Raw genomic sequence first — 23,615 nt, forward strand, 5'->3', positions numbered from 1 at the left:
CACACACACACGCACACACGCACACACACACACACAAGTACATTCGAGTAATAACACTTCATAATTGTCATCATGCAATAAAAAATAACAGCTATTTGCTGTAAAAAACAAAAACAAAAAAAACCATGGCACATAGGAGATCCTTGTCTCAATCATTATCAGATACACATCAAATATAGACATTTCTTAACAAATATAAAGTTATTGCATTTTCATTAATTCTTCATATAAGACATTATATGGAAGGCATACTGTGGAAATCTTGTTTACCCAAAGTGAATTGTGGGTAGTGAGGAGCTGATTGTCCTTCGAAGAAGAATTAGTTGATTCATTAAAATGAATAATCAGACAAATGGAAAATGAAAGTAATTGTCATTTAAAACCCTGACATGGTTCTGATGTGATGAGTCATGTTTTGGAAAATGCTCCTGACTTGAGTTACACGGAGCACAATAACACTGCTGCGGTCTTCTGTCATACATAGAATGATACCGTTGCCCCATTAACCCTTTATCGACATTGTGATTAATCCATCATGTTGTGATATTCATAGTTTTCATGCAGTGTTAGCTGGTTTCTGAGCTGCTACAACCTGGGCTCCCTTCATATTTCAACTTCTTGCTTTGGTCAGTAGTTCCAACCCTTTGTTTCATCTGAGCTGGTAAAGCCCATGAGCATGGCACTAACACTGCTGAGGTTAGAGGTTCAACACTAGGTCCATTTACACACTTCACATGTTACACCCTGCACTGCGCTACACACTACACACCGTGCTGCACACACTGTGCTATACACACTCTGTGCTACTCCACACTGTGTGCACACTTTGCAGTCTTATCATGCACACACTCCATGTGACACACGGGGGGGGGTGGGGGGGTTACACTGAGCAGAGAGTCTGCCTGACTGACACCCATCTTTGTGAGTGTATGTAAAAGTCTATGTATGGCAGAGGGAATTGTGGATAATTTGTCAGACAGATGTGCTGCTGTCTGGCAGCACATCTGTCCCTCCCCCCCCACCACACACACACACACACACACACACACACACACACACACACACACATAAACCCACACACAAAGCCTCAGAAGGAGACAGAGTGAGCCATGAAACTTACATTCCCACCTAACAGCTTTCAGAGAGCTGCTGCTGGGACTAGTGGATAGATAAACACTGCTGGTATGAAGTCTCACACACACACACACACACACACACACACACACACACACACACACACACACACACACTTCCCACGTCACTGAGGGAGAACCAGTGTGTTGAATAATACTGTTCATACTAAATAAATTCATATAACATAATAAGAATAATTGCTTTTCCACCGCCATGATTGTTTGACACGCAGGTGAGCCAATAGGAATGATTGTCGAAAAAGGCACCGCTGATGCTTCTTCCTGCTCCATGAGCGCACACTCACCTCAGGACTTACTACCATCCCAGGAAGAACGTGGGGGGGGAGGGTACTTTGGAAGACTCAAGAGTTAGTGAGGGAGAAGCAGGGAGATGAGGACAGGGGCTGCAGCCATGAGGAGGCCCAGCAGGAAGCAAAGGCCTGGGGGCAGAGGGGAAGGCCCAGGGCCCCCGGACGAGTGGATGGAGGAGGTCTGGATCTCAGAATTGAGGAAGGCAGAGAGGGGGACGTGGGAGACCAGCGTGGGGCTGGCGTAGTTGATCAGGGAATCAATCTTCTCGGCCTCCTTACTGCAGGCTTCGATCTGGAAAATACAAGAGAGCACGCTGATCACTCTTACCCACTAATTAGTTTTAAAATGACCTCTGGATTTATTATAGTATTGTATATGTAATTAACCTGTATATGAAAGCATGTCTGTTGTAGACGTTGATGTGTCTACATTGGATCAAGGTTGAATGACAATCCCTAAACTCTCAGGGAATTCTTGCCAAAATTTGCTCCTGGAGAAAGGAAACCTGCAGGGACCAGTGCAGTGCATTTTCCAGATCTTTTCCAGATTTCCAGCTGATCTGTTTCCTAACCGTTTGGCACTTTAGTGTGAACAGAGATCCGTACAGAAACAACCAGAAAATACTGTTGTGGACATATTTCATAGCCACACATATACATATCAGATTCAACCAGCTTATTTCAGAAATAGTTTGCCAACCTTTTTTTCAAAAGATGGTACTAAGAAATACTCTTTTTCTTGTTTTGTTTTTAATTTGTATATTTTGCTACTTTTCACAACATGTGTGACGGGCCAGTTCTCATAATCGCCCGTTGTTGTTAAGATTTAAATCTAAATACTTTCTTACCTGAGTACATATCTTGACATGATAACCTATACTAATAACAATGAGCCTGGCTTACAGTTAATCCTCTGCCGTCCCAGCTTCTTGGTGCTAACTGCATTCTGGGATACTGTGTCAGCAGCTGTAACTCCTGCTCATTTGGACGGCACTTGGCTGGATGTGGACAGAATTTAAATTAGAATAACTTTGGTGAATCAGTAAAAAGCTACTCTGGCCGTCATCATTCAGTTTCAGGGTTGTTGGTTCTGCTTTTGCGTAAAAAGCTTTAATGACAGTAAGGAATTGTTTTGGCACTGCCCTCGCTTAACCTGGGGATGAATACGACTTTACTTCTCAAAAAGTTGGAGAAGCTGTTGCCTAGAAACATCTAAACCTAAAAGCCACCAGAAGAAGCTTCCCGTAACTACCATGACCCTTGTTTGTTTTGGGGGTTTTATTTGGCTGCCTCATCTGTCTACATGCCAACATTTTCATCATACTTTCATCAACATTTCAGAAAAGTCATCAACAGCTAGTAGCTGGGCCAATCAGACATTACACTTTACAAGAGCATCTGATCCAACAGCTCCTCTGGGAAAAGTCTAGAGAAGGTTTGCAGTGCATGTGTAAGGGTTTCCATGGGATGTTCTCTTGGTCAGCTGCAGCTACAAGCCTATCTGACTTTGCACCATGAATGTTGAAGTATAAAAGTATAAATGATTAAATGTTGAACTGGGTTCACTATGGCCTTGAACAGTGAAGGTAGAGAAGAACTGCATGTTAAAAATAAAGGTGGAGAAGATTGCTGCAGGAGATGGTACCCATGTTTTCTTTTCAAATTACCTGAGAAACTAAAATTCCCCTGGAAAACAGATTGTAACAACTATTTAAATAACTTCAGGCAGCATTCACCAACCTGTGGCACAAGCAATCCCAGCCACTGAAACACTAACACCCCCCCTTCCATTTGCCATGTCTATTCCCAAAAGGTTTTCAGCTTCACTACCAAACGGACTAGGGCAATGTAGCAGAAACATCATGTATCACATATGGTCAGAGTCTTGTTTTCACGAAGCACGAACAGCATCCATCCCCCTTTATTCATGAGCAAACAGCGATGCATGTCCATGTTCATAACCATGCAATCTGTATCTGCATACATATCTGGATCAGGAAAAACACAGCCGTGATCAAAAAATATACACCAAGAGTAGAGGCAAAGGTCTGTGGGTCAGATGTCAATATCCAGATCATATATCCAGACACAGATCACCACTGGAATGGACTTGGCTAACCTTCTGCTCTGGATATCACACAGTGAGTGCTTCATAACTGCCTCAGGTAAATACAGTGAGCAATACACCATCATCAGTCTCTATAGCTGTTCATCCAACCTGCTACCTGTGTCCAAATCCATGCTCAGAACAGGCGGAGTTTAGTACATTTGTTTTAAGCCTGAAATTAATTTGGGTTGATCCGAAGCTGCTATATTTATTATTTATTAGACAGGGATGCAAACATGTATGGTGAAATAGAGAGAGAGCTGCTCAAAGTCATGCTAGCTCCGACAGCTTGGTGGAGTAGCAGCAGCTAACACCAAAGGGACTTAACAAAGGGTCCATTGTTTCTTAATCTCTGAGGTTATTTCAAAAGCTCTTTACAGTAAATGTATGCCTCTGGTCAACATAACTTCCTTTTTAGAAAATATCCAGTCACAGTGTTTCTTACTATGCTCAACGCACATTACCCTGACATTAGCTCTCCTGGTGACAATTAAAGATATATAAAGGCAGAACTTTGAAACTGACTTGTTCAAACTGTACAACTACTCTCATTATTCTTCAGCTCAAAGAGATGTGTGTGCACTCAGAAGGCCAAGGCTCTGTTAATGGGAAGAACTGCTGTGATGTTTTCTTCTGACAGAGAATTCATCTTAATCTCTCAATCTCAATACAAACAAGTCTGTGTTGAATGTTGTCACATTGGCATTCAATACAAACCGAGAGAGATAAATGCATGACTGGCCCCACCTTCTCCATCGTCTCTTTTAAATTGGTTTAATAAAGCAGGAAACGAGCATGAAAGAGCCAACTAAGTATTTAATGAGATCACATCAGTCTATGAAAAGGTTTTCTCCTCTCATGGTGCAAGACAAAAGAGGTTGGAAGACATCTTGTACACCCATTATAATAAACACACCACCAGTCTTTACCTACATGTCCATTCAAAGTGGAAACTAAGGGCCAATCCCGCCCAAACTTCAGAATCCATGGTTGCACACATCCATCCAATGCTGTTAGGGCATTTCAAACCTGTCAAACTGATGACTGATGAGAGATCCTGTATGACTACTGTCATTAGGATTACAGAAGGACATCTGGCCTGATCCTGACCTCAACTTGGTGGACGGGACACGCATGGGCCAAGGAAGAACCCATTACATTTTGGCGCAGATACAAATCCCGGAGTGGACATGCAAATTAGTTTTCAGTTTCGGTAACATTGTGAAATTGGGTGTTTGTGCTGCATTCATGGGGTGTTGGAATGAAATCTGCCAGAGCAAATGAAACATTGTTCTGGTTCCTAGGATAACACGTATCTAGTCAGAGGACAGAAGTGAAGTGCCTGAGCACCCCCTGGGGTCTACGTGCACGTGCCTGGCTAACCCTCAATCAAAGGAAGGTTGCCTTCTGCACAGCTTACACAGAATAAGTGTGTGAGAAAAGGAGACAGTTAAGGGGGAAAACCATTATGGAAAAATTGATTTTAAAAATGCAGTGCAAATGTGCAACTGGTAGTATACACAGACACAGAAAGGGGCAGTTCCAGTGAAAAGGGTGATAGAGGTGTATGTAACAGTCAAACCTTTGTTAATGACCTGAACTCTTTCTACTGTGGATGTGACACTATGGATGGCAGGACAGAATGTGAGGTATCAATAGTAATCACTGAGGAAGATGTTACTGCAAGTCTTTTTGAACTGCGGCCAAACAGGACTAGGGGCCCAGGCCGTCTGAAAGCCGCCTTCTTAAAGACTGAATGGAGTTTAATCATGGATAAAAATCAGGGCAGTAAAACCATGGAACAAGTTGTGGCCAGCCACCTGAACGTCCCTGTGGCCACCGAGCCTGATCCCCTCCACTTCATATATAAATACATAAGTTTGACACTGTGCTGTCTCTGTTACAGTTCACAAACAGCTAAAGGTATGCCAAGGTTCTATTCTAAACTCAATGAAGACACATCCTCCGGTAAAGGCTCCATGATCTCAAGATCAACATGAGGTTAGTCCTCTGGATCAGAGACACCCACAGAGGGTCTGTGTCACGGGAGTGGGTTCTTATTCTCTCTCTTTACAGGCCACATCATGATCAGATATGATGAGATACCCTTTACATTGAATAAGTATGCTGATGACATGGCCTTCTACATTAAGACGCAGTCTTTCTGACCCACACTCAGGTCCTTCAAACATGAATCAGCAGAGTCAGCTTAGAGAGATCAACGCGAGACTAAATAATTCATAATTCACAACAGAAGGTCTGAAAACAGCCAGCTTCCCTTGATGGCCAACATGTAGAAATACCTCGGGACACTTCTGGATTCTGGGCTAAGCTTCTCTGAAATGGCCGTAGTGGCCTCAGTGTAGGCAGATTTGACAACTAATTAACAAAGTGATTACAGTTTTAACTTTTTTTATGTCAATGGAAAGTAAAATAGTTGTCAAACCCAAAGGCTTTTGACCCAACGTGTTGTGTAACACAGCTTTTTAATGAAGGTCTAACTGCGTCTTGTTTCTTGTGTTTGGTGAGCTGAAGACAATGAAGATGTTTTTGAATCTACTCCAAACCACATGGGGGTGCTGGTGAGTACGTGTTTCCCAGGAGCCACCTGTGTACCAAATGTAATTTAGCAGGGCAGTGCTTGATAAGCAGTACGTCTATTACTGATCCCTTTCCTTTTAGAAATACCTACTTATCAGTAATGCATTGTTATGACTTTCATATATGAGTTTGTGTGTGTGTGTGTGTGTGTGTGTGTGTGTGTGTGTGTGTGTGTGTTACCTGCAGTGGTGTTGGCTGCTGCTCCACTGGAGCAATGAGGACCACCAGCTGGTGGTCGATGCTCAGGTATCCAAAGACATCGCACTGTGGTACGGAGACATGAAGCCGCAGGACCTGCAGCACGTCATGGACCGTCACAGGCTGGTTCTTATTCAGCTGCAGCCGGGGGGGGGGGGACAGAGGCATCCAGCCTTGAAGATTCATTCTTTTCTTAATAGCAATGGTATGTTACTCTAAAGAAACTCAGAACTGTGGTAGTCACACTGGCAACACTGAGAGAGTCCGTAATATTAAAATCCGATCATTCATTTTCATACTCAAAATATATAAAATATTTTTGGTTTGTCCGCAATAAAAAAAAGCAAACACAATATTGTACTTTTTGAGAATGAAATCATAATATTTTGAGTATTAATTTCCTGTGTGATCATTTGCCTCTTCAATGCGTTTCCTCCTGATAAAGGACATGAAGGACAGACAGAAGGACTCCTCAGACTGTCCACAGTGATTAGATGGTCAATCAGTTTGAGTCCCCGTCAGCGCTCGTAAGGTCACATGACCAATGGAGTGCCAATGGAAATAAAGAGGCAGAGAGACACGGACGGCTGAACGCAGCCACCAACAAAACATGAAAGACTTGATCTGCATACGAGCCAGCAGTACACACGGTCACGCATCCACCGTTATACAATATGAATACGGTGTACATCCACGAATATGTGGGTAGATAAAAGTAGATCAGCACCAGAAATATTCTTATTAATTTCCTTGTCTTATCGTATCTTCCTTGTCCAAACCACACACCCACACCCACCCACGCCCACACCCACCCACACACACACACACACAGACAGACAGACAGAAGATTGGGGCCTCCCCCCAGCGGTCAGCATCTGTAATTACATGTGTACCTTAGAGAAAGTGTTGATCTGCTCTTTGTTCCAAAGGATCTGCAGCATGCTGGCACAGATAGGACAGCAAGCTCCTGGACAGAGGTCAGAGGTCAGAGGTCACGCTGGGTTACTTCAACACATCCTCCACAAACTGATGCTGTGACCATGGCATCCAGTATGTGTGGGAACATTTACTGACCAGGGGGGGTGACAGGCTGGCAGCCCGGGGTGGACAGAGTTGGACAGGGAATCACACTGCATGCAGAGTCGGGAGCCACGTCAGACATGGCCCCCACAGCGTGGCAGGGGCCCTCGTAGTCCATGGCCACGCGGTCAGAGAAGGCCTCACACACCGTGTTATAGGTTTCACCGTTATGGCCACAGACCTGCCGAGGCTTCCGACAGGCATCCTGAGGACAGGGCACACCCAGCACATCAGCACATTTCCATACACATATGTGATATGGTTGGTCCATGTTTGTCTTGACTCGCACTAACCCTAGAGAGGTTACAGTCTTCTGAGGAGCATGAATGGGATCAGTACATCTGAATATGTCTTGTATGAGAATGCTGGAACACTATTGTACATCTCAGAGCATTATGGTTGTAGTTGTAAAGATGAGAGACAGTGTGTGCACATCCCATCATGTAGGCCAGCAGCAGGACAACAGGGGAATCAGTCTATTGCCCAAACACTAGTGATGTACAGATGAAGCTTTCTGAAGCATCTTCTTTAGATTAGATTATACTTTATTCATCCCACAGCGGGGACATTTCCCATTTTCAGAGCTTCCTCTCAGTGGCACCACCAGGTTGGTACATGCTCTGTCAGCAGCTAGGTGAGATGTGAGTGTGTCTCCAGGTGTGATCCTACCTGGCAGTGGCCCATGTAGGCCAGGCTCTTCCCGGCCTGCTGCAGCTGGCACAGACTGGCGTGGAGCAGGCCGTCAGTGTCACAGGCCGGCTCCACGCTGCTCTTATCACAGGCAGCGGGCCGGCCCACACACTCATACTGTGGGCAGTCCGACCAGTCGCTTAGACACACACGGTACTTTGAGATGCACCTGGAACACACACACACACACACAAACACAGACAGACACACATAGACACACTTATATATCGGCCCTTACAGAGGAGAAGCTCCCGCTCTACTAACATTTCACACTCAGGAAGTAACCTGCTCTGCTCCACTCAGTGTGTATGTGTGTGTGTGTGTCTCTGTGTGTGTGTGTGTGTGTGTGTGTAGTGTTTGGACACTGCTTTTGCTTTTCTTTTGAACTTTGTCACTGAAACGCAAAAGATAACAGGTGTACAAATGCAGACATGCTGTATGTGTTTACCTTCTCTTCTAATCCTTTTCAACACTTTAGTGTATTAGCACAGCCACATTACATTTCACTAACTGTACATCATTCACCTGTGTGGGTTACAAATACACCTTAAAACTCTTGAAATAGGAAAAGTAAGGAACACAGGCTTGTTCAAAGAGAATTAACAATTATCATTAGAAATGCTTTTTCTCTGCGGCTGTAAATGTTTCCTCTGATCTGTAGTCCTGCAATGGCTGGGAGGTCAGAGGTTATGGGTGGAGAGTGGGGGGAGGGATGATAAGGATGATGTGTGAATGAAATGGAGGAACCACAGTGGTGAGGACCTGAAACGCCAACTAAGAAAGAGCGATGGAAGAAGAGAGGCCGACCTCTGGTTTCTCTGGCAGGGTTTGCCAGTGCAGGGGTTACTAAGGCGGCACAGGCCGAACACAAACTGGTGGTCCTTGAAGCCCATACAGCGAGCCACACAGGCGCTGGGATAAGTCCGCCCGTTAGAGGCACACACTGGGACGAAGCGGTCTGGACACCCACAGGGAAGGCCTGAAAGGGGGACAGCAGGGATCAGCTGGAGCTACAATATGCTTTAGCTTTAAAGTGCTTGTATTAGGCTTTTTGGCTTTTTCCTTCACTTTCTGTGTTACATATATTTTTTGTGCATGTTATAGGTTTACAAAGTGAAAAAGCCCAAAGTCCCCCCCCCCCAAAGTGACTTACCATCTCCAACAATAAAACACTGTTCACCAACTGCTCCAAACAGCTCTGTTGTGGTCCAGACTTTACTTCAGAGACACACGTTATAATGCTCGCCTAGCTGCTAGCAGGACACACCCTCATACTCTGCTTCTGACTGGCTAGTAGTCCTTACCTAGGTACTGTCAGGGCCCTCATACTCTGCTTCTGACTGGCTAGTAGTCTTTACCTAGGTACTGTCAGGGAAAAGAGGAGCTGCAGCAATGTGCAGTACAACAAAAATATAGTGTTTTTTGAAAATTAAATAATTCTGATATAACCTCTAAATACAATTATGAACATGAAAATGAGCATAATATGAGAACTTTAAAGGAAAATGGTCCGGACACACACACACACACACACACACACACACACACACACACACCGGTAAAGTGTCTGCGGTCCTGGTCAGAGCTGTCGTAGCTGAGGCATGCCCTAGTGGAGCAGATGGCGTCCCCACCGAAGCAGGAACAGGTGTGGCAGTCCATCCTGAAAGATGTCCCGTGGCCTGGAGACAACAACATGTCCACATGTCAGCAGCATGCTTCTGTAAGAAAGCTGAGCTCTACTCAGCAGCAGGACTCTTGATTCTATGAAAGCATGAAGGATACGTCAGGGAAACCTCAGGGAGTCGGGTCTCACGGTGAGGCCATGCCATTTCTACTCTCAGTGCAAATATCACTCACATCTACTTCCAAGAGCAAATCATGATTGGTAAAGATATGATGGACAACTAATGTCAGCCAAAGTTTGTCCTTTTAATATACAGTATATTATATATCAAATCACAGCATGAGCCTGAGGTTTGCCTGGATGAACTCTCATCTCACCCCTGTGTGCTGCTCAGTGTTAATAAACCTGTACCGCATAGATAGACTTCTGCTGTATCTGGGGCTACATCCACGCAGCTAGGTTTGGTTTAGAAACAAATGTGCCACGGTCTCCGAGCCAGTCTGGACGGAGACAAACAGAGACCTTTGGAAAACGAGGCAAACGTCAGTCTTATCTGTTAGGTAGGCTAACATTAGTTCTGCTACTGGAGCTAAAGCTCTTGTGTGGACGGAGATTGTTTTTTTCTCTAAACACTGCTTCTAAATGAAAACGTAGAGGTGTAGTTGTAGCCTAAGACCTCTGTGGTCTTTTAAGGTTGAACGGATCAGTCTCCTCAGAACATACCAAAGCGACAAGATGTAATACGTATCCATAACAGCAGGCGGCGCTAATCTGCTGGAAGACGGCACTGAACACACCGAACAGACTTGAGCGCTGACCTCGCCAAACTGTCCAATGGCTGATAATCGGGTTGGTGGGTCATGGCCCTTAGGGACCAGTGGAAACTCATTGGACATGCAAACAAACATGAAGGACGTCTTACTCTTCCTCTGTCCTCCTACGATGCAGGGCTTGTTGGTGTCCACACAGGGCATCTGCAGACAGTTCTCCAGACGCCCACTGGGACCACAGCTGCACACCTCGTGACACCCAGAAGGACCGCTGCGCGTTGGCACCTGGATACGAGCGTCCTGCTGCACCAGAAACTCGGAGGCCTCGCCCAGTTTGCAGCCTAAAGACACGCACGCACACGCACACACACACGCATACACACACACACACACACACACACACACACACTCATAGTGAGCATTGGTGCAATGCTGCAGACACAGTGCAGCGGTGTAGCAGCGACTCGTACCTGGCACACACAGGTGTGGTTGACAGCTGAGCTCATCTAGGCAGCCCTTCCGGTTCACCTGGCATAAGTGGTTGCTGGGACAGGGGTTGGGGTTGCATGGATGGATGACCTCCTCCACGATGCTGTGGTCTAAGGAACTGGGGGCTGGAAGGGGAGAAGGGGATGGGCCGATATGAGAAGGTAAACAAGACTGTCAGATCAGATAAGAGACTATTTAATGTTGGGGACAATGGAAACAGGTACACTCACTGTTTTACAGTAACTGGGTTTCAAAATAAAAGCCCAACCAGGCACTGTAGTGGCTTAGGGTAAGGCTTATCTGAAGCTAATGTACAGCTTTTTTATGTGTTGTACCTTCATGGTTGAATTTTAAAACGTCAGCAAATTACATATAATGTAATTGAAAATGTAATAATATACTATATATATATATATATATTTGATTCCAATTTAATAAAATGTTATCAGACCCACATATCAGCTTGTACACAGTCCCTAGTTTTAATTATGACAGAGTAGCTGTTAAAATGCTCTACATGCAATCTGTTGCTGATTTTAATTAACAGACTGGAGATGATCCGTGATCTGATCAGATTTAGTCTCTCTGACTTCTAAACGTCACTATCAGCCACAACATGTGTTCTGGACAGAATATCAGAATATGTCTTTAAATCAGACAAATAGCAGTTAAAATCCCTCCGATTCAAAAACAATGAAAAGTTTATATAAAACGTCATCACGTTGAGTCGATTGTGAACCAATCAGCTGTTAAATCAGCTGGGAGGCCGGTGTTTCCCAGCATGCTCTGGGTCTGCCTGGGTCTTGCAGTCAGTGAAAAGCAACTGCGCCGCCTGGTCTCAGAACTGCAGCCGCCGTGATCTCGTGAGATTATTGTTGCCCACGTGTGCATGACGTCAGAGCAAGTTGGACACAAATCTACCCAGCATGCAATGGGCGCCGGCCACCAATGATCCATTCTGCGCAGACCGGGCTCATCTCCAACGAGCCTACTGTCAGCCGCAGTGGTGTTCTGGATCTCTTCAATTGCTTTTGAAGGCCTTAAAGCAGTGTGGTTATCAAATCTCCTGTGGACTTCTGTGGGATTCAAACGTTTCTCCTGCAGTAACAACACTATACCTTGTTGGTCTAAATCTGCACTAAAGATCTTTGCCTGCTAACTCACTGAGGTATCTGTGGAGGGGGATGCAGCGTTCAGGGTCGTCAATGGGCGACAGCAGCTCACAGATCCTCTCTGCAGTCTGTCCTTCATGGAAACGCTTCTTATCCCCACACTGGGTCAGGATGTCCACACAATCTGACCTGAGGACACACAAGAGATGACTAAAACAGAAACAAATCTGTTAGAAGCAACCGCTTCGTGAAGAGGAAGAGGGCTGTGTGCTGGACCGGGTGCTCTGCAGCTGGATGTGGAGGAAGGTCTGACAAAGCGTGACTAATGCAACGGTCAGAACTGGTAAGATATGTAGGAATCTATTAATGAGAATATACGCAGATTAGTTTTCAGTGATGGGAATAACGGCGTTATAAATAACGACGTTACTAACGGCGTTATTTTTTCAGTAACCAGTAATCTCATTGATTCCTCTTCCCAGCTTAATAACGCCGTTACCGTTACTGCCAAAGACTTTTTTTACTGTTCTTCCTCGGTGAGTGGGCCGTGCACGAGACAAGCGCATACTAGAATAGCTGACGATTGGCTGAGGTTGGGTATGATTTCATGGTAAGCCAATCAGAGGTAGAGTTGGGCAGGTGTTCATAAGCACGCGGTCGGACACACAACCAACAACACAAGGAGTCCATCAACGAGAGACAGGTATGGTGTTATGAAATTAAGGGGGGGGGGTAATTTTTTCTGCTAAAGATTTCCAGCGTGGTCAGAAAACTGGCACTAGGATTCTAGAGTGGCTACTCGCTCCGAAGCCAATCGCTGGCACACAACACACACACACACACACACTCTCACACACACACACACACACACACACTCAAATATAACCATCAGGCCACTTACGTTATTTGCACTACAAAGAGTGTATATACAGTATTTCTTATTTATTTTTGCTATAGTGCTTAACAAGCATTATTTAATTTTTCCCAGTTGTGGCCTGTTGAGGGACAATAAATATCAAAAGTTCCAAAACATCTATGTTGTTATTAGTATGGATCCATTAGACATAATAGTGCATCTACGTACATGGCATCTGATTGGAGGCTAGTCTCACTTTGTCCCACAGCAACATTAAAAGATTTCAGATCTGTGGACATTGTTTATGCTAATGTATTGTATTGTATCTAATTTAGTTACTTTTTGGAAGAAGTAACTAGTAACTGTAACTAATTACTTTTTCAAATGAACTTGCCCAACACTGGTGGTTTTAGGTCAACTTAAGTTTCCCTGCACAGCTGTCCTCCTGCTCATGTCCACCCTGTTGCCCGTCCCTGAGGAGTAGGAACTGGTCCCCTGCAGGGTAGTAGTGGACCTACTTGCATATGACGCTCCCTCTGGACTTGCTGTGGCAGGGTTTGATCTGCAGGGAGCAGGCCACGGCCTTCCACATGTCTGGCAGACACTTCCTGATGTCCAACACAGGGATGTTCATGAACGGCATCTTGATCGTCCCATTGGACCACAGCTTGATGTCGTTCATGGCGCCCTGGTCTGACTGGACGTTACAGCTGCGGAACAGCTCTGTGGGCCTGTGGACAGAGACAGACAGCCGGGATTGGACAAGAATGCAGAGTAAAATCATAGCTAGAAAGCTGAAACTACAGAAAACTATTTAATAATGCAAGCTGGGGATTGTATCTTTGTAACACTCAGAGGGCGTCCCTCTGGATAATGTCGGGGCTGTTTTCCTCTCCCACTGCACCAGGAAGTGTCTTTGATGTCCGATTGGTGGGTTTGGTCTCATGTGAGTCAGCTAATTGGTGGTTTAAAAGGAGAAGGTTCCAGGCAGCAGTTTGGGTGTGGTTCATCATTTACTCCTCATGGGTGGATGCTTTGTTTATCTTGCAGCAGCCGTGTGTGTGTGTGTGTGTGTGTGTGTGTGTGTGTGTCTGCATTCTTTACTTTATTTAAGCCTAGCATGGTCAACAGTGATTTTTTACTCTCAAACCCAAAAGTGAATGTGGCGTTCGCTGACTCTCAGCAGTCCCAGCAGCTCATATCATCAGGCTCTTCACCTTCTTTTCAAACAAAGATCACAGCAGACTGTTTGAATCCTCACATGGAACCGTGACTCGTATACACCCATACAGCTCTAGCAGCTCGGACTCAGGCTGTCTGAGGGAGGGATAAAAAGCACACCAGCGCACAGAGAGTTTTGTAGCATGCATGGCAGCCTTATAGCGGTGCATTATGGTTATCGACCATTGTTCTGTCAATAGAGAGATTTCATACACGTCTGGACCAACATGAGACGGACTACGTGTCAGAGGACCCCCTGCTGGTAGACAGAGAGAGAGAGAGAGAGAGAGAGAGAGAACAGGTCTGTTGTCCCAGGCCTATTTGTTGAAAAAAGATGAAATATTTAAGTTTTCTTCCTAACTGTCCTTGAAATAGTGGTCAAGGACCCCCCCCCACCCCTAACACAAAAATGGTTTGGCTGCTGATCAATATTTGATGTTGTCATTTAATTTAAAGTTCAGTACACTCCAAATATCCGGTCAGCACAAGTTCGGCGCTCAGAAAAGGAAGTAAAAGAGAAGAAGAGAAGAAGAAAACAAAGGCCTTAGAGATTTTCTAAACAAATGTTTAAAAAAAAGGTGGTGACGGTGAAGCAGGAACTAGTAAAGTTAACGTAGAGCAAGGTAAGAAACAGCGCAGCCAACGTTTCCGTCACCTAACAGGCCAGCTCTATGCGAACGGCCATTAGCCTGTAGGAAAGCCTGACACAACACGTAGTCTCTGCCACAAACAGTCAGAGGACAGAGATCCAGCTGCAGTCAGCTGACAGAGAGAGGGATGCGGGAGGGGCCCACTGCCCTGCAACGGACAGTCTGAGCAGGATGGATCAGAGACTGATCACACGCTTTATTTCACCAATCCTGCTTACTGGCCAACTAGAGTCTGATAGAGGGAACCTCGTACGCGTGACGGCAAAATGAACGCCTTTCTCAGAGAGGGTAAAGAAATTGCCAGCAGATGCGGAGGGCAGGGAATTCCCAAACTATTTACAGAGATTTACAGAACATGAAAGAAACTGTGCACAGAAACAATGTTATTGGAAATTGAAGAACCTACAACATTGTGTCTACAACATTTTGTACAACAAAAATTGATGGAGATGTGGGGGGGGGTTCTGACCTGTTGTTGAAGTTGGTGCAGTAGGCCAGGTCCTTGCAGCCCAGCTGGCACGGCTCTCTGACGTCAGCCAGGCAGTTGATGAGCTCCGTCTCCACGGGGTTGTACTCACAGAGCTGGTCAAAGTCCTGCCAAGTCTGGCTGCCCCAGTTAGTGCTGATCTCCTGACACATGTCCCTGTGAGAGCAGAGCACAGGCTGGTCACAGTCTGGGGTTAGTGTGTCTGTACCTGCAGAGTGATGTGTTGGGTTAGTGTTAGAGCAGTGTGTGTACCTGCAGAGTGATGTGTTGGGTTAGTGTTAGAGCAGTGTGTGTACCTGCAGAGTGATGTGTTGGGTTAGTGTTAGAGCAGTGTGTGTACCTGCAGAGTGATGTGTTTGCTTTGGAGCAGCAGTGAAGCTTGGCACAGTCCATCTTGGCGGGGTGGGGGGTTTCCTCTTTAGGTGGGGAGGGAGGGTGGGCGCTGCCCAGGAAGCACTGCCACATGGGTTCCTGAGGGAGAGGCTGGGAGCCACACTCATCGATCAAACCCTCCATGATCTCATGTTCGGTGCTCATGGTGCGAAGGATTCGCCGGCACGCCTCCTGGCAGTGGGTCGCCTCTGCCCGGTCACAGCAGTACAGACCTGTGAGCAAAGTGTACTCCATCAGATATGTAAGGCTCCCCCCACCAAACAAGACATAGAAGAGTTGACCATTGTCAGCCACTGAAAACAGTCTCTCCAGGTCTGCTCCTGGTCACTGAATGAAGGACAGACTTACATTGTCTGAGGCGTGAAGGGAAATAACTTTTTGTGTCAGGTACTTGTGACCCAGTTCAGAAAGTTAGCATACATTAGTTCCATGGGAACAGCTAAGCAGGGTTTTCAGTAGCAGGCTCCCAGCTGCTGTTTCTGTGAGGTGGATGGGTCCACAGGGTTGATCACAGATGGAATGACACAATATGGTATGAAAAAGGATGTGTAGGATGTCTGAATGGATGCTCCACACCACAGGCAAACAAATATGACTTCCCATAAATACTCCATTGGGACTCAGTCGGTGGACCTGCTTCGTGCAACCACCGGACTGGCAATGAAGAGAGAAGAACTGTCAAAATCAATACATGAATTGGACGCACGGATGACGCTGAGGATGAGAGAGATGGAAGGACATTGATTCGGACAATGCCACCGAATCAACCTAAATTGGATTTAAACCGATTCACCCGAGCGGGAAAACAACCTGCAGCTGGCCTCACTATCTCCTCCTGCGTCTTTATCTCTCCTCCAGGACAAGGCCCAACTGAACTGAACTCTCTGTAACAACAACACAGACAGTCTGCCGCTTCACACCTCAACACACACACACACACACACACACACACACACACACACACACACAACACACACAAACACACACACACACACACACACCACAACACCACACACACAGTCCCTATCCCTATCTACCCCCCCCTCCGAACAGACTGCCTCGGGTACCTTCTTGTGTTCTTTCCAGCCCCGGCTCCAGTCACCTCAAAACATCCCTTCATGTGACCACATGTACTGTGTGTTGTCCTGTGCATTATTCATATCATTGGGTTTTGTGTTTTTGTGTTGTATTCTTCTTTTTTCTCCTTCATGCTGTAACGGATGCTGGTAACTTTAATTTCCTTGCGGGAGTCATCCCAAAGGGATTAATAAAGCTAAGTCTAAGTCTAAGTCTGATGCACTATGTGGTGCCTTTTTTAGCTGAGTGGTTAATGCTTTGAGCAGCACAAACAACAGTCCTCTCCATAGTACTGGAAGAAAGGCAGCAATACTGTGCATGTATGTATGAGGCGTGTGTTAGACCAACAGAGAGCCTTACTGTCAATGGGGCTGCGTATGGGGTAGGACTTGGTGAAGTTGTTGACGCAGCTGAGCAGCTGAGCGCTGTGACTCTGACAGTACTCTTTGACAGCGTTGATCTGGGACACGGTGGGGGTCGAGTCGGTCCTGAAGATGGCCTGGCAGTACTCCCTGCAGGTGGTGTGACGCCCTGCATAGCTGCAGCAGGTGGAGCCCACTGCAGGAGCACACACACACACAGATGTGACAAGAGTAAGATGAAAAGCTTGAGACTCTCATGGATGAATATTAATATTACCCTAAATGTCAAACTGTTCCTTTAAGAGAACCATGAGACATTAGTGTCTGTGGTCAACGACCTGAAGCCAAAGCGTTGACACGTGCAGTGGGATGGAGTGCAGTGCTGCTTGCTGTAAGTACTGTTGCTGCCACCAAGCAGACACTACTAAATACACAAGCATTTCATTGATCAGCTGTTCACTGCACACACTATATATGTTTTTGTTTGTTGATACATATGTCTTACGATCAAAATACATCTGATTGACCATTGATTGGCTGTTTGGTCCTGAGTACAATGGCTGGACACATACTCAGTGGCAGATACAAACACTCCTCAGGTGGGATCGATCTGTCTGAAGCTGACACTATCCATACATGAGACTGCTCATCAGGAAGTTACTGAGCTCACATCCTGCCTACTCTACTCTGCTGTGTGTGTGTGTGTGTCTGTGTGTTCTATCTGTGTGTGTGCACGTTGTGTATTCACAGAAAGAGAAAGAAACAAGCCCATCTATTGGTCTAAGAAGATAGTGGTGTGTTTATGTATTTTTAATGGCTTTAAGCAGATATGAGATTAGTGTTTGCAGTTGTTGGTGTCTTCACTGTTTATCCTGTGTGTTTGTGTGTTTGTGTGTGTGTGTGTGTGTGTGTTTGTGTGTTTGTGTGTGTGTGTGTGTGTGTGTGTCTCTGTGTCTGTCTGTGGGAGGAACAACTTACTTTCATTTTTGGTGATGCAGCCGTAGAGGGGGTTCTAGAAGGAAAGGAGAGAAGCGGTGGTGAAGTTGTTAGAAGCTGGTAGAGCCCTGTCCCCCAGAGGGACAATGTTAGGACCATGGTGCATTAATCTCAGCTTTGGAATCAATGTTCTATAGGTAGATGAATATGTTCTTGTCTTCTTCTATTTATTTATGTATTTACAGTATGTCATTTTGTACAGGTACGCATTGGGTTTTCTTTTAAATAATGCTGTTCATTTTGGTTTTACTTAAACAACTTGCAACTGCAGCTGAAGTCATGTGATTGGACTTACCTCTGTGACTTTTTTGCAGACTTTTGATATGTCATTCTTAGATGAGGCCTTTAAGGGAGAGGAAAGGAAATCATGAAACCAGAAGAGACAACATTAGGACCTGAAGGTCTGAGCCAAAGGAAAGGTCCTCCTGTCATCCCACCTGTCTGCATTCCCTGCGACACTCAGCGGAGATGGCCAGCTCACAGCAGCCCAGCCCCACCCAGCCATCGGACTTCCTGGATACTCCTGGACACAAACCAAACAGCACACACCATTAATCATGTGCTGGTAAACAGTTTGTGAAGGCTGGTTGATTTATCACACAATACTGGCCTTCAATAAAAGCTAGATATAGTGTGTATTGTACATGGTGAAACTTCTTTTTTTCTTCTTTACATGGTCCTTTCTTTTTTATCTGTCTGTTACCAGGGTATTTAAATATGACTTGGCAGATTTTTATTCAGACAGTATCTGTGGTGATTAGAGTTGTTCCTGCTTCTGCTGCCACTGATTGATCTTCAGCTCCCCCCCCCCTTTAAGTTACTGACCAATCACAGCTAAACGTGCACTCGGACAACCTCAGCCATCTTTCTTTCCCTGCTCCAAGATGAGCTGTTTACTCGTCATTTCCAAAGCCCAAAACTAATCCAGATAGATGGCGACGGAAAGTAAGCACCACAGCGACGGTTTGATGTAACATAAGAACATTTACACTAGTACTACTATTAGCTAACATTTACTAAACTGCAACTAAATTGTCCAATATGTTATCTTCTCTCGACCAAAACAATAATGAAAGCTGCAGTTTGGTGACTGTATGACGTAGCGTGGGATAATGGGAGTAGTCTTCACCACCGCTGGCCTCATTGCATGAAAGTTACCTTATGAAGCCTACATAACTTTAAGGTTGACATTTGGTTTCACAGGACACAAACGCCGGTCTCCTAGGTGAAAGTCCCAGAGTGTTTGACCCAACCACCCGACCTGCCTCGCCATCTTACAGCGCCGCAGTCCAGCAGTTGCTCTGAGTGTCGGTTATTGACCCAGATGGGTGATCCGGCTTACCGATAGCTGATAATGGCCTTGTGAGCCAACTAAGAGGCAGAGTAGGGCCTGCAGCCTCATATCAGCTGATAACATCAGCTGATAACATCCAGAGCGCTTGTCCAAATATTATCTTCCATCTCTCTTTTGTTGTACTGACAGACACCGAGCAGTGGATTTTGTGCACTGTCACACCCCTATCACTATTCATTGTGTTAATGTTGACTTCCAACAAGTCCCACAGCCAGTTGCAGGAGTTGAGGAAGATATTCTGGAAAATAAAGATAATTGATTGAAGTTGGAGCGTGAAGGATTTTAAATCGCTAAAAGCAGCTGGAACGCAGTGAAGATCAGAGAATCCATGATTGAGGGAGGGTCCTGAGGCTATGTGGATGCCAGTGTTCGGAGGCTGAAAAGGTAAGAATAACAAAAGCTTCCATCTGGAGGCTATTAGGCTTCTGACAGGTAGATTTGTTCCAAGCACAGGCAGCAGGACTTAGGCCTTTGATCCGTCGCCTGTTCTGTGCTGTGGTCAGTGCCAGCTCTCCTCCCAGCTGTTACAGCTTCACTGCTGCCGGTTCTTCTCATGCAACCAGATACACACAGTAGATACAGCTCTGCTCACATGCTATGTTTCATGTCTTTTCTACAGGCAAGGCGTCTCCTTGTGACTTATAAGAAAACAGATCCATGAGCACTCAGTCAGGAGAGTCTTATAAAGCTGATATGGCTAACATGTCAGAAAATAGTACTGACACATCCAACAGACATGCAGCAACATCAACCTTAACATAAACTCAATAGGCTCTCTCTTTTAGCTCTGTTTTAGGTCTCCACCAACTCCTGAGGGAAACCTCTGTGTCTTTAGCTGCTAAATGCTCCACTATGTTCACCAGCTGGTCTCTGATCGGGTCTGTCTGCTGCACAGTGGCTTTATCTGAAAATAGCAGATCAAAACAGAGCTGAGGGGAATTGCAGTCGGTGGGTTCATCCGTACAAGCAACACCTTTCACAGGACACATTAGACGCATTGATCGTGTACAAATAATGATACTAAAACCTGGACATGCCAAAGTGAGAAACGATAAAATGCTCCACATACAGGGTTCAGTATTACCTGGAAGTGTAGAGTTGATGCACATCCAAAGTTCATTCTAGAAGACAAAGGAGAAGAAAAGTTTCATGTCAGTTTAGTAAAATGTGTCCTCACTAATAGATTGTACAGTTAAACAGTAAGAACAGTAGCTGATAACTTAGCATGTTACACTAAGAAAGGAAACATTTTACATTTTCGTGCCATGTAGCTTAATATTTCTTTAGCTTTAAGGTAACTATGCCAAGATTTGATAAAAGCCATTTTCAGACTAACTCATGTTTATGGTTGCTATCATGGAAAAGTGGTTGGTTCAAATAAGGTTTGCATCTGATCAGATGGTGTGCTATGATGACAAATGACACCCAAGGCACAAATGGACCGGGCTTCACTCAGAGTTCCCTAAACAGACTTTGGAGAACTGGGACCAGTTTGCAGCTGAGGTGGGACGGAGTAGCAGCCACCCTCTGAGAAAAAGTCTCATTGGAAGTTCCAACCAAGGCACATAGAAGGGAAATAAACTAAGACCATAATGTCTCAAACATGTAGAAACAAATTGACCTTTTACTTTTCTATGGAGCAACAGATGTCATAAAGGCCTCTCCACTGTCTTCACTTTCATTCAGGAGTTTTTATTAATAAATATGCAATTCTACCCACCCTAAAAAACTCAACACGGGAATGGGATGAGACGGGAGTCCTTCTTCCAGGATTGGGCTAGGACAGGACTGGAAATCCACTACTGTGTCACTGTCTAGTACATACTTTCAGGTTAGGGGTTTCTTTGGAAAACATTTACTGAACAATGGGGTTGGCAGTAGCTTAGTCTGTAGAGAGTTGGGAACCGGAGGGTTGCTGGTTCAAGTCCCCATTCAGACCACAGTACAGAGTGTGAAGTGGTAGCTGGAGAGATGCTAGTTCACCTCTTGGGCTGAATGTAAAAAGATGGTTTCTCTAAAGAACAAACTTTACATTGGTGAAATGTTGTAGCATTAATCATCACAAACAAGCTCGTCTGTCTCCTGAGGGACAGAGACACATGGTCTCTTATGTTTTTACAGAAAAGTCATTTGTTTTTGAGTAACTGTTAACACTCCCACCGTGTGTCTTGGCTGGGGAACAAAGGTTCCTATCAGCCGCGTCAGCATCATTTCTCTTTACATGAAGCATAATCATGATTTGCGATCAAGCAGGGGCCAATGAGGAAAGAACATGACAGGAAGAATAATGTTGCAGTTTAGATGAGTCAATGCAGAAATCCCTTTGGACTAGAGGATGACACGGGAGTGGATTTTCACTCCTGTCCCGTCCCACTCCCATAGAAAGAAATCTTGTCCCGTCCCACTCCCAGACCAAAGTTTAAAAACTAATCCCATCCCATCCCGCTCCTGTTTAAACTGACTCACGCTCCTGTACCGCTCCCTGACGGCAGTTTTCTCTTGATGAACGAAGCGATGCTCGGCTGATCCTTCCCTCCTGGGCCTGGCCAGTGTTCCTCTTCAGACCGCTGGTCCCTGAATCACTAGCGTACGTGACTGAGACTAAGCGTGTCTTACAGGCACCGTACATCGTGCTCTCACCGTCACATTCTACTCTCATAAACTTAATTCATATTTCAGACTTTCCGACCAGTTCTGTGAACTTAATAGACATGTCATTACTTCTGACTTTGCGCTGTAAATCATTTTTTGCCACATGGACGTCTCCGCGGCTGTTAGCTCCCTCCATCGCTGCTCTTTGAACTACGGCGGTAGGCCGTGACAAAAAGCACCGATGGCTTCTGGGACGGCCGGGTCGTGTAGTTATTTTTTAATTGCATTACATTGCAGGCGTATTAAAAGGAAACTACAAAATGGTGCTTTTAGTTTTTTTTGCATTTAGGTGCATTTAGATTTTTTTGTCGTCTTTGCTATTGGTTGATTCCCGCTCCCGTCTGCTCCCGTTAACCATTTACCCCGTACCGTCCAAATCCCGTGATTAATAGTAAATATGACTCCCATCCTGCAGGAATCCCACGGAAATCCCGTGACCCGTGGGATTCCCGAAAAAATGTCAGCCTCTAATTTGGACCTCACGGTTACAGTGACCAAAATGATCATGTTTTTTGGTATTATAGCGGTATTTTTAAAAGTGTGTTCACTGCCTTTAGCAGGAAAAAAATTTCCTGCATGTTCTGCGGACAGATAACTATCTTCAATCAGCTGTCCTTTGGCATTCTTATAATAACCAGAATATGGCCATGCTTCAGACTCAGTCCTCCTGATAAATGTCCTGAGAAACAGCTGGCACCAACTTCAGGAGGCTGGGATGAAGCTGGGAGGATTAAACACAGGGGTTTCCACACCGTGGTCATCCACTGTGATGATCATGATATTTTAAATGAAAACATTTTTATCGTGATTTACCTATTACACTTGTCTCTCCCTAACTCGGACTCTGTTTACTGGTCAAACAGAGACCACAGCCACAGCTTTCCCTAGCGTTAGCATGTAGCTACATTTAGCAGTGTATAGAAAACGCAAACACCGCAGTAACGTTCTGGGGATCACTTCCTGCTGGAGCATGTCCACTTGGGAAGGTTTTGGTTGGCGGGCAGACGGGACCGAGTTGGGCTGTGTGCAGGAGATCCTCGCTACTGATGTGCCTGAACACGGTGTCCGCCCGCACTCAGCTGGAAACTCAACTGTCTCCATGACATTTGTTTTGTCAAATGACGTTTTAGGGACAAAAATGAACTTTCACGTCCATCAAGTTCCTGTTATAATCTGTGTGTAAACCTGGCCCAAAGTAGGGGAACAAAACCAACATTGTGACAGCACTAAAACCAAATCCTGAAACTAAACCTGAAGCTAAATGCAATCAGTTAGATGTTCAGGAATAGCATTTTGTTCCCAATTTTGTCAGACCACACACACACACACACACATCAGCATGGTGCATCTACTGCAAATCCAATCAACAGTCTACAGTGTTTCTGCATCAGCTCAGCGGAAGAACAGGACACATGTTCATTTAACTGTGTGTGTGTGTGTGTGTGTGTGTGT

At 45.3% G+C, this 23,615-nt stretch overlaps 1 protein-coding gene across 1 annotated transcript in view; it reads right to left on the reverse strand.

Annotated features, from left to right (window-relative positions):
• Positions 1-29: 29 nt before the first annotated feature.
• Positions 30-23,615, reverse strand: part of reck (reversion-inducing-cysteine-rich protein with kazal motifs) — a 38,640-nt gene continuing 15,054 nt past the window's right edge. The window contains exons 4-21 of the mRNA XM_032503953.1: positions 20,596-20,632; positions 18,595-18,680; positions 18,453-18,500; positions 18,140-18,173; positions 17,160-17,357; positions 15,670-15,934; positions 15,312-15,485; positions 13,490-13,702; positions 12,168-12,304; positions 10,985-11,128; positions 10,667-10,855; positions 9,677-9,799; positions 8,928-9,099; positions 8,100-8,289; positions 7,425-7,635; positions 7,244-7,317; positions 6,333-6,488; positions 30-1,736 (exon numbers count right to left, since the gene is read on the reverse strand). Coding sequence (XP_032359844.1) covers positions 1,503-1,736; positions 6,333-6,488; positions 7,244-7,317; positions 7,425-7,635; positions 8,100-8,289; positions 8,928-9,099; positions 9,677-9,799; positions 10,667-10,855; positions 10,985-11,128; positions 12,168-12,304; positions 13,490-13,702; positions 15,312-15,485; positions 15,670-15,934; positions 17,160-17,357; positions 18,140-18,173; positions 18,453-18,500; positions 18,595-18,680; positions 20,596-20,632 — 2,685 coding nt within the window. The 3' untranslated portion in view covers positions 30-1,502. The remainder of the gene's footprint in view (positions 1,737-6,332; positions 6,489-7,243; positions 7,318-7,424; positions 7,636-8,099; positions 8,290-8,927; positions 9,100-9,676; positions 9,800-10,666; positions 10,856-10,984; positions 11,129-12,167; positions 12,305-13,489; positions 13,703-15,311; positions 15,486-15,669; positions 15,935-17,159; positions 17,358-18,139; positions 18,174-18,452; positions 18,501-18,594; positions 18,681-20,595; positions 20,633-23,615) is intronic.

This window comes from Etheostoma spectabile, chromosome 22 (genome assembly GCF_008692095.1).
Source record: "Etheostoma spectabile isolate EspeVRDwgs_2016 chromosome 22, UIUC_Espe_1.0, whole genome shotgun sequence".
Classification (NCBI taxonomy): Eukaryota; Metazoa; Chordata; class Actinopteri; order Perciformes; family Percidae; genus Etheostoma; species Etheostoma spectabile.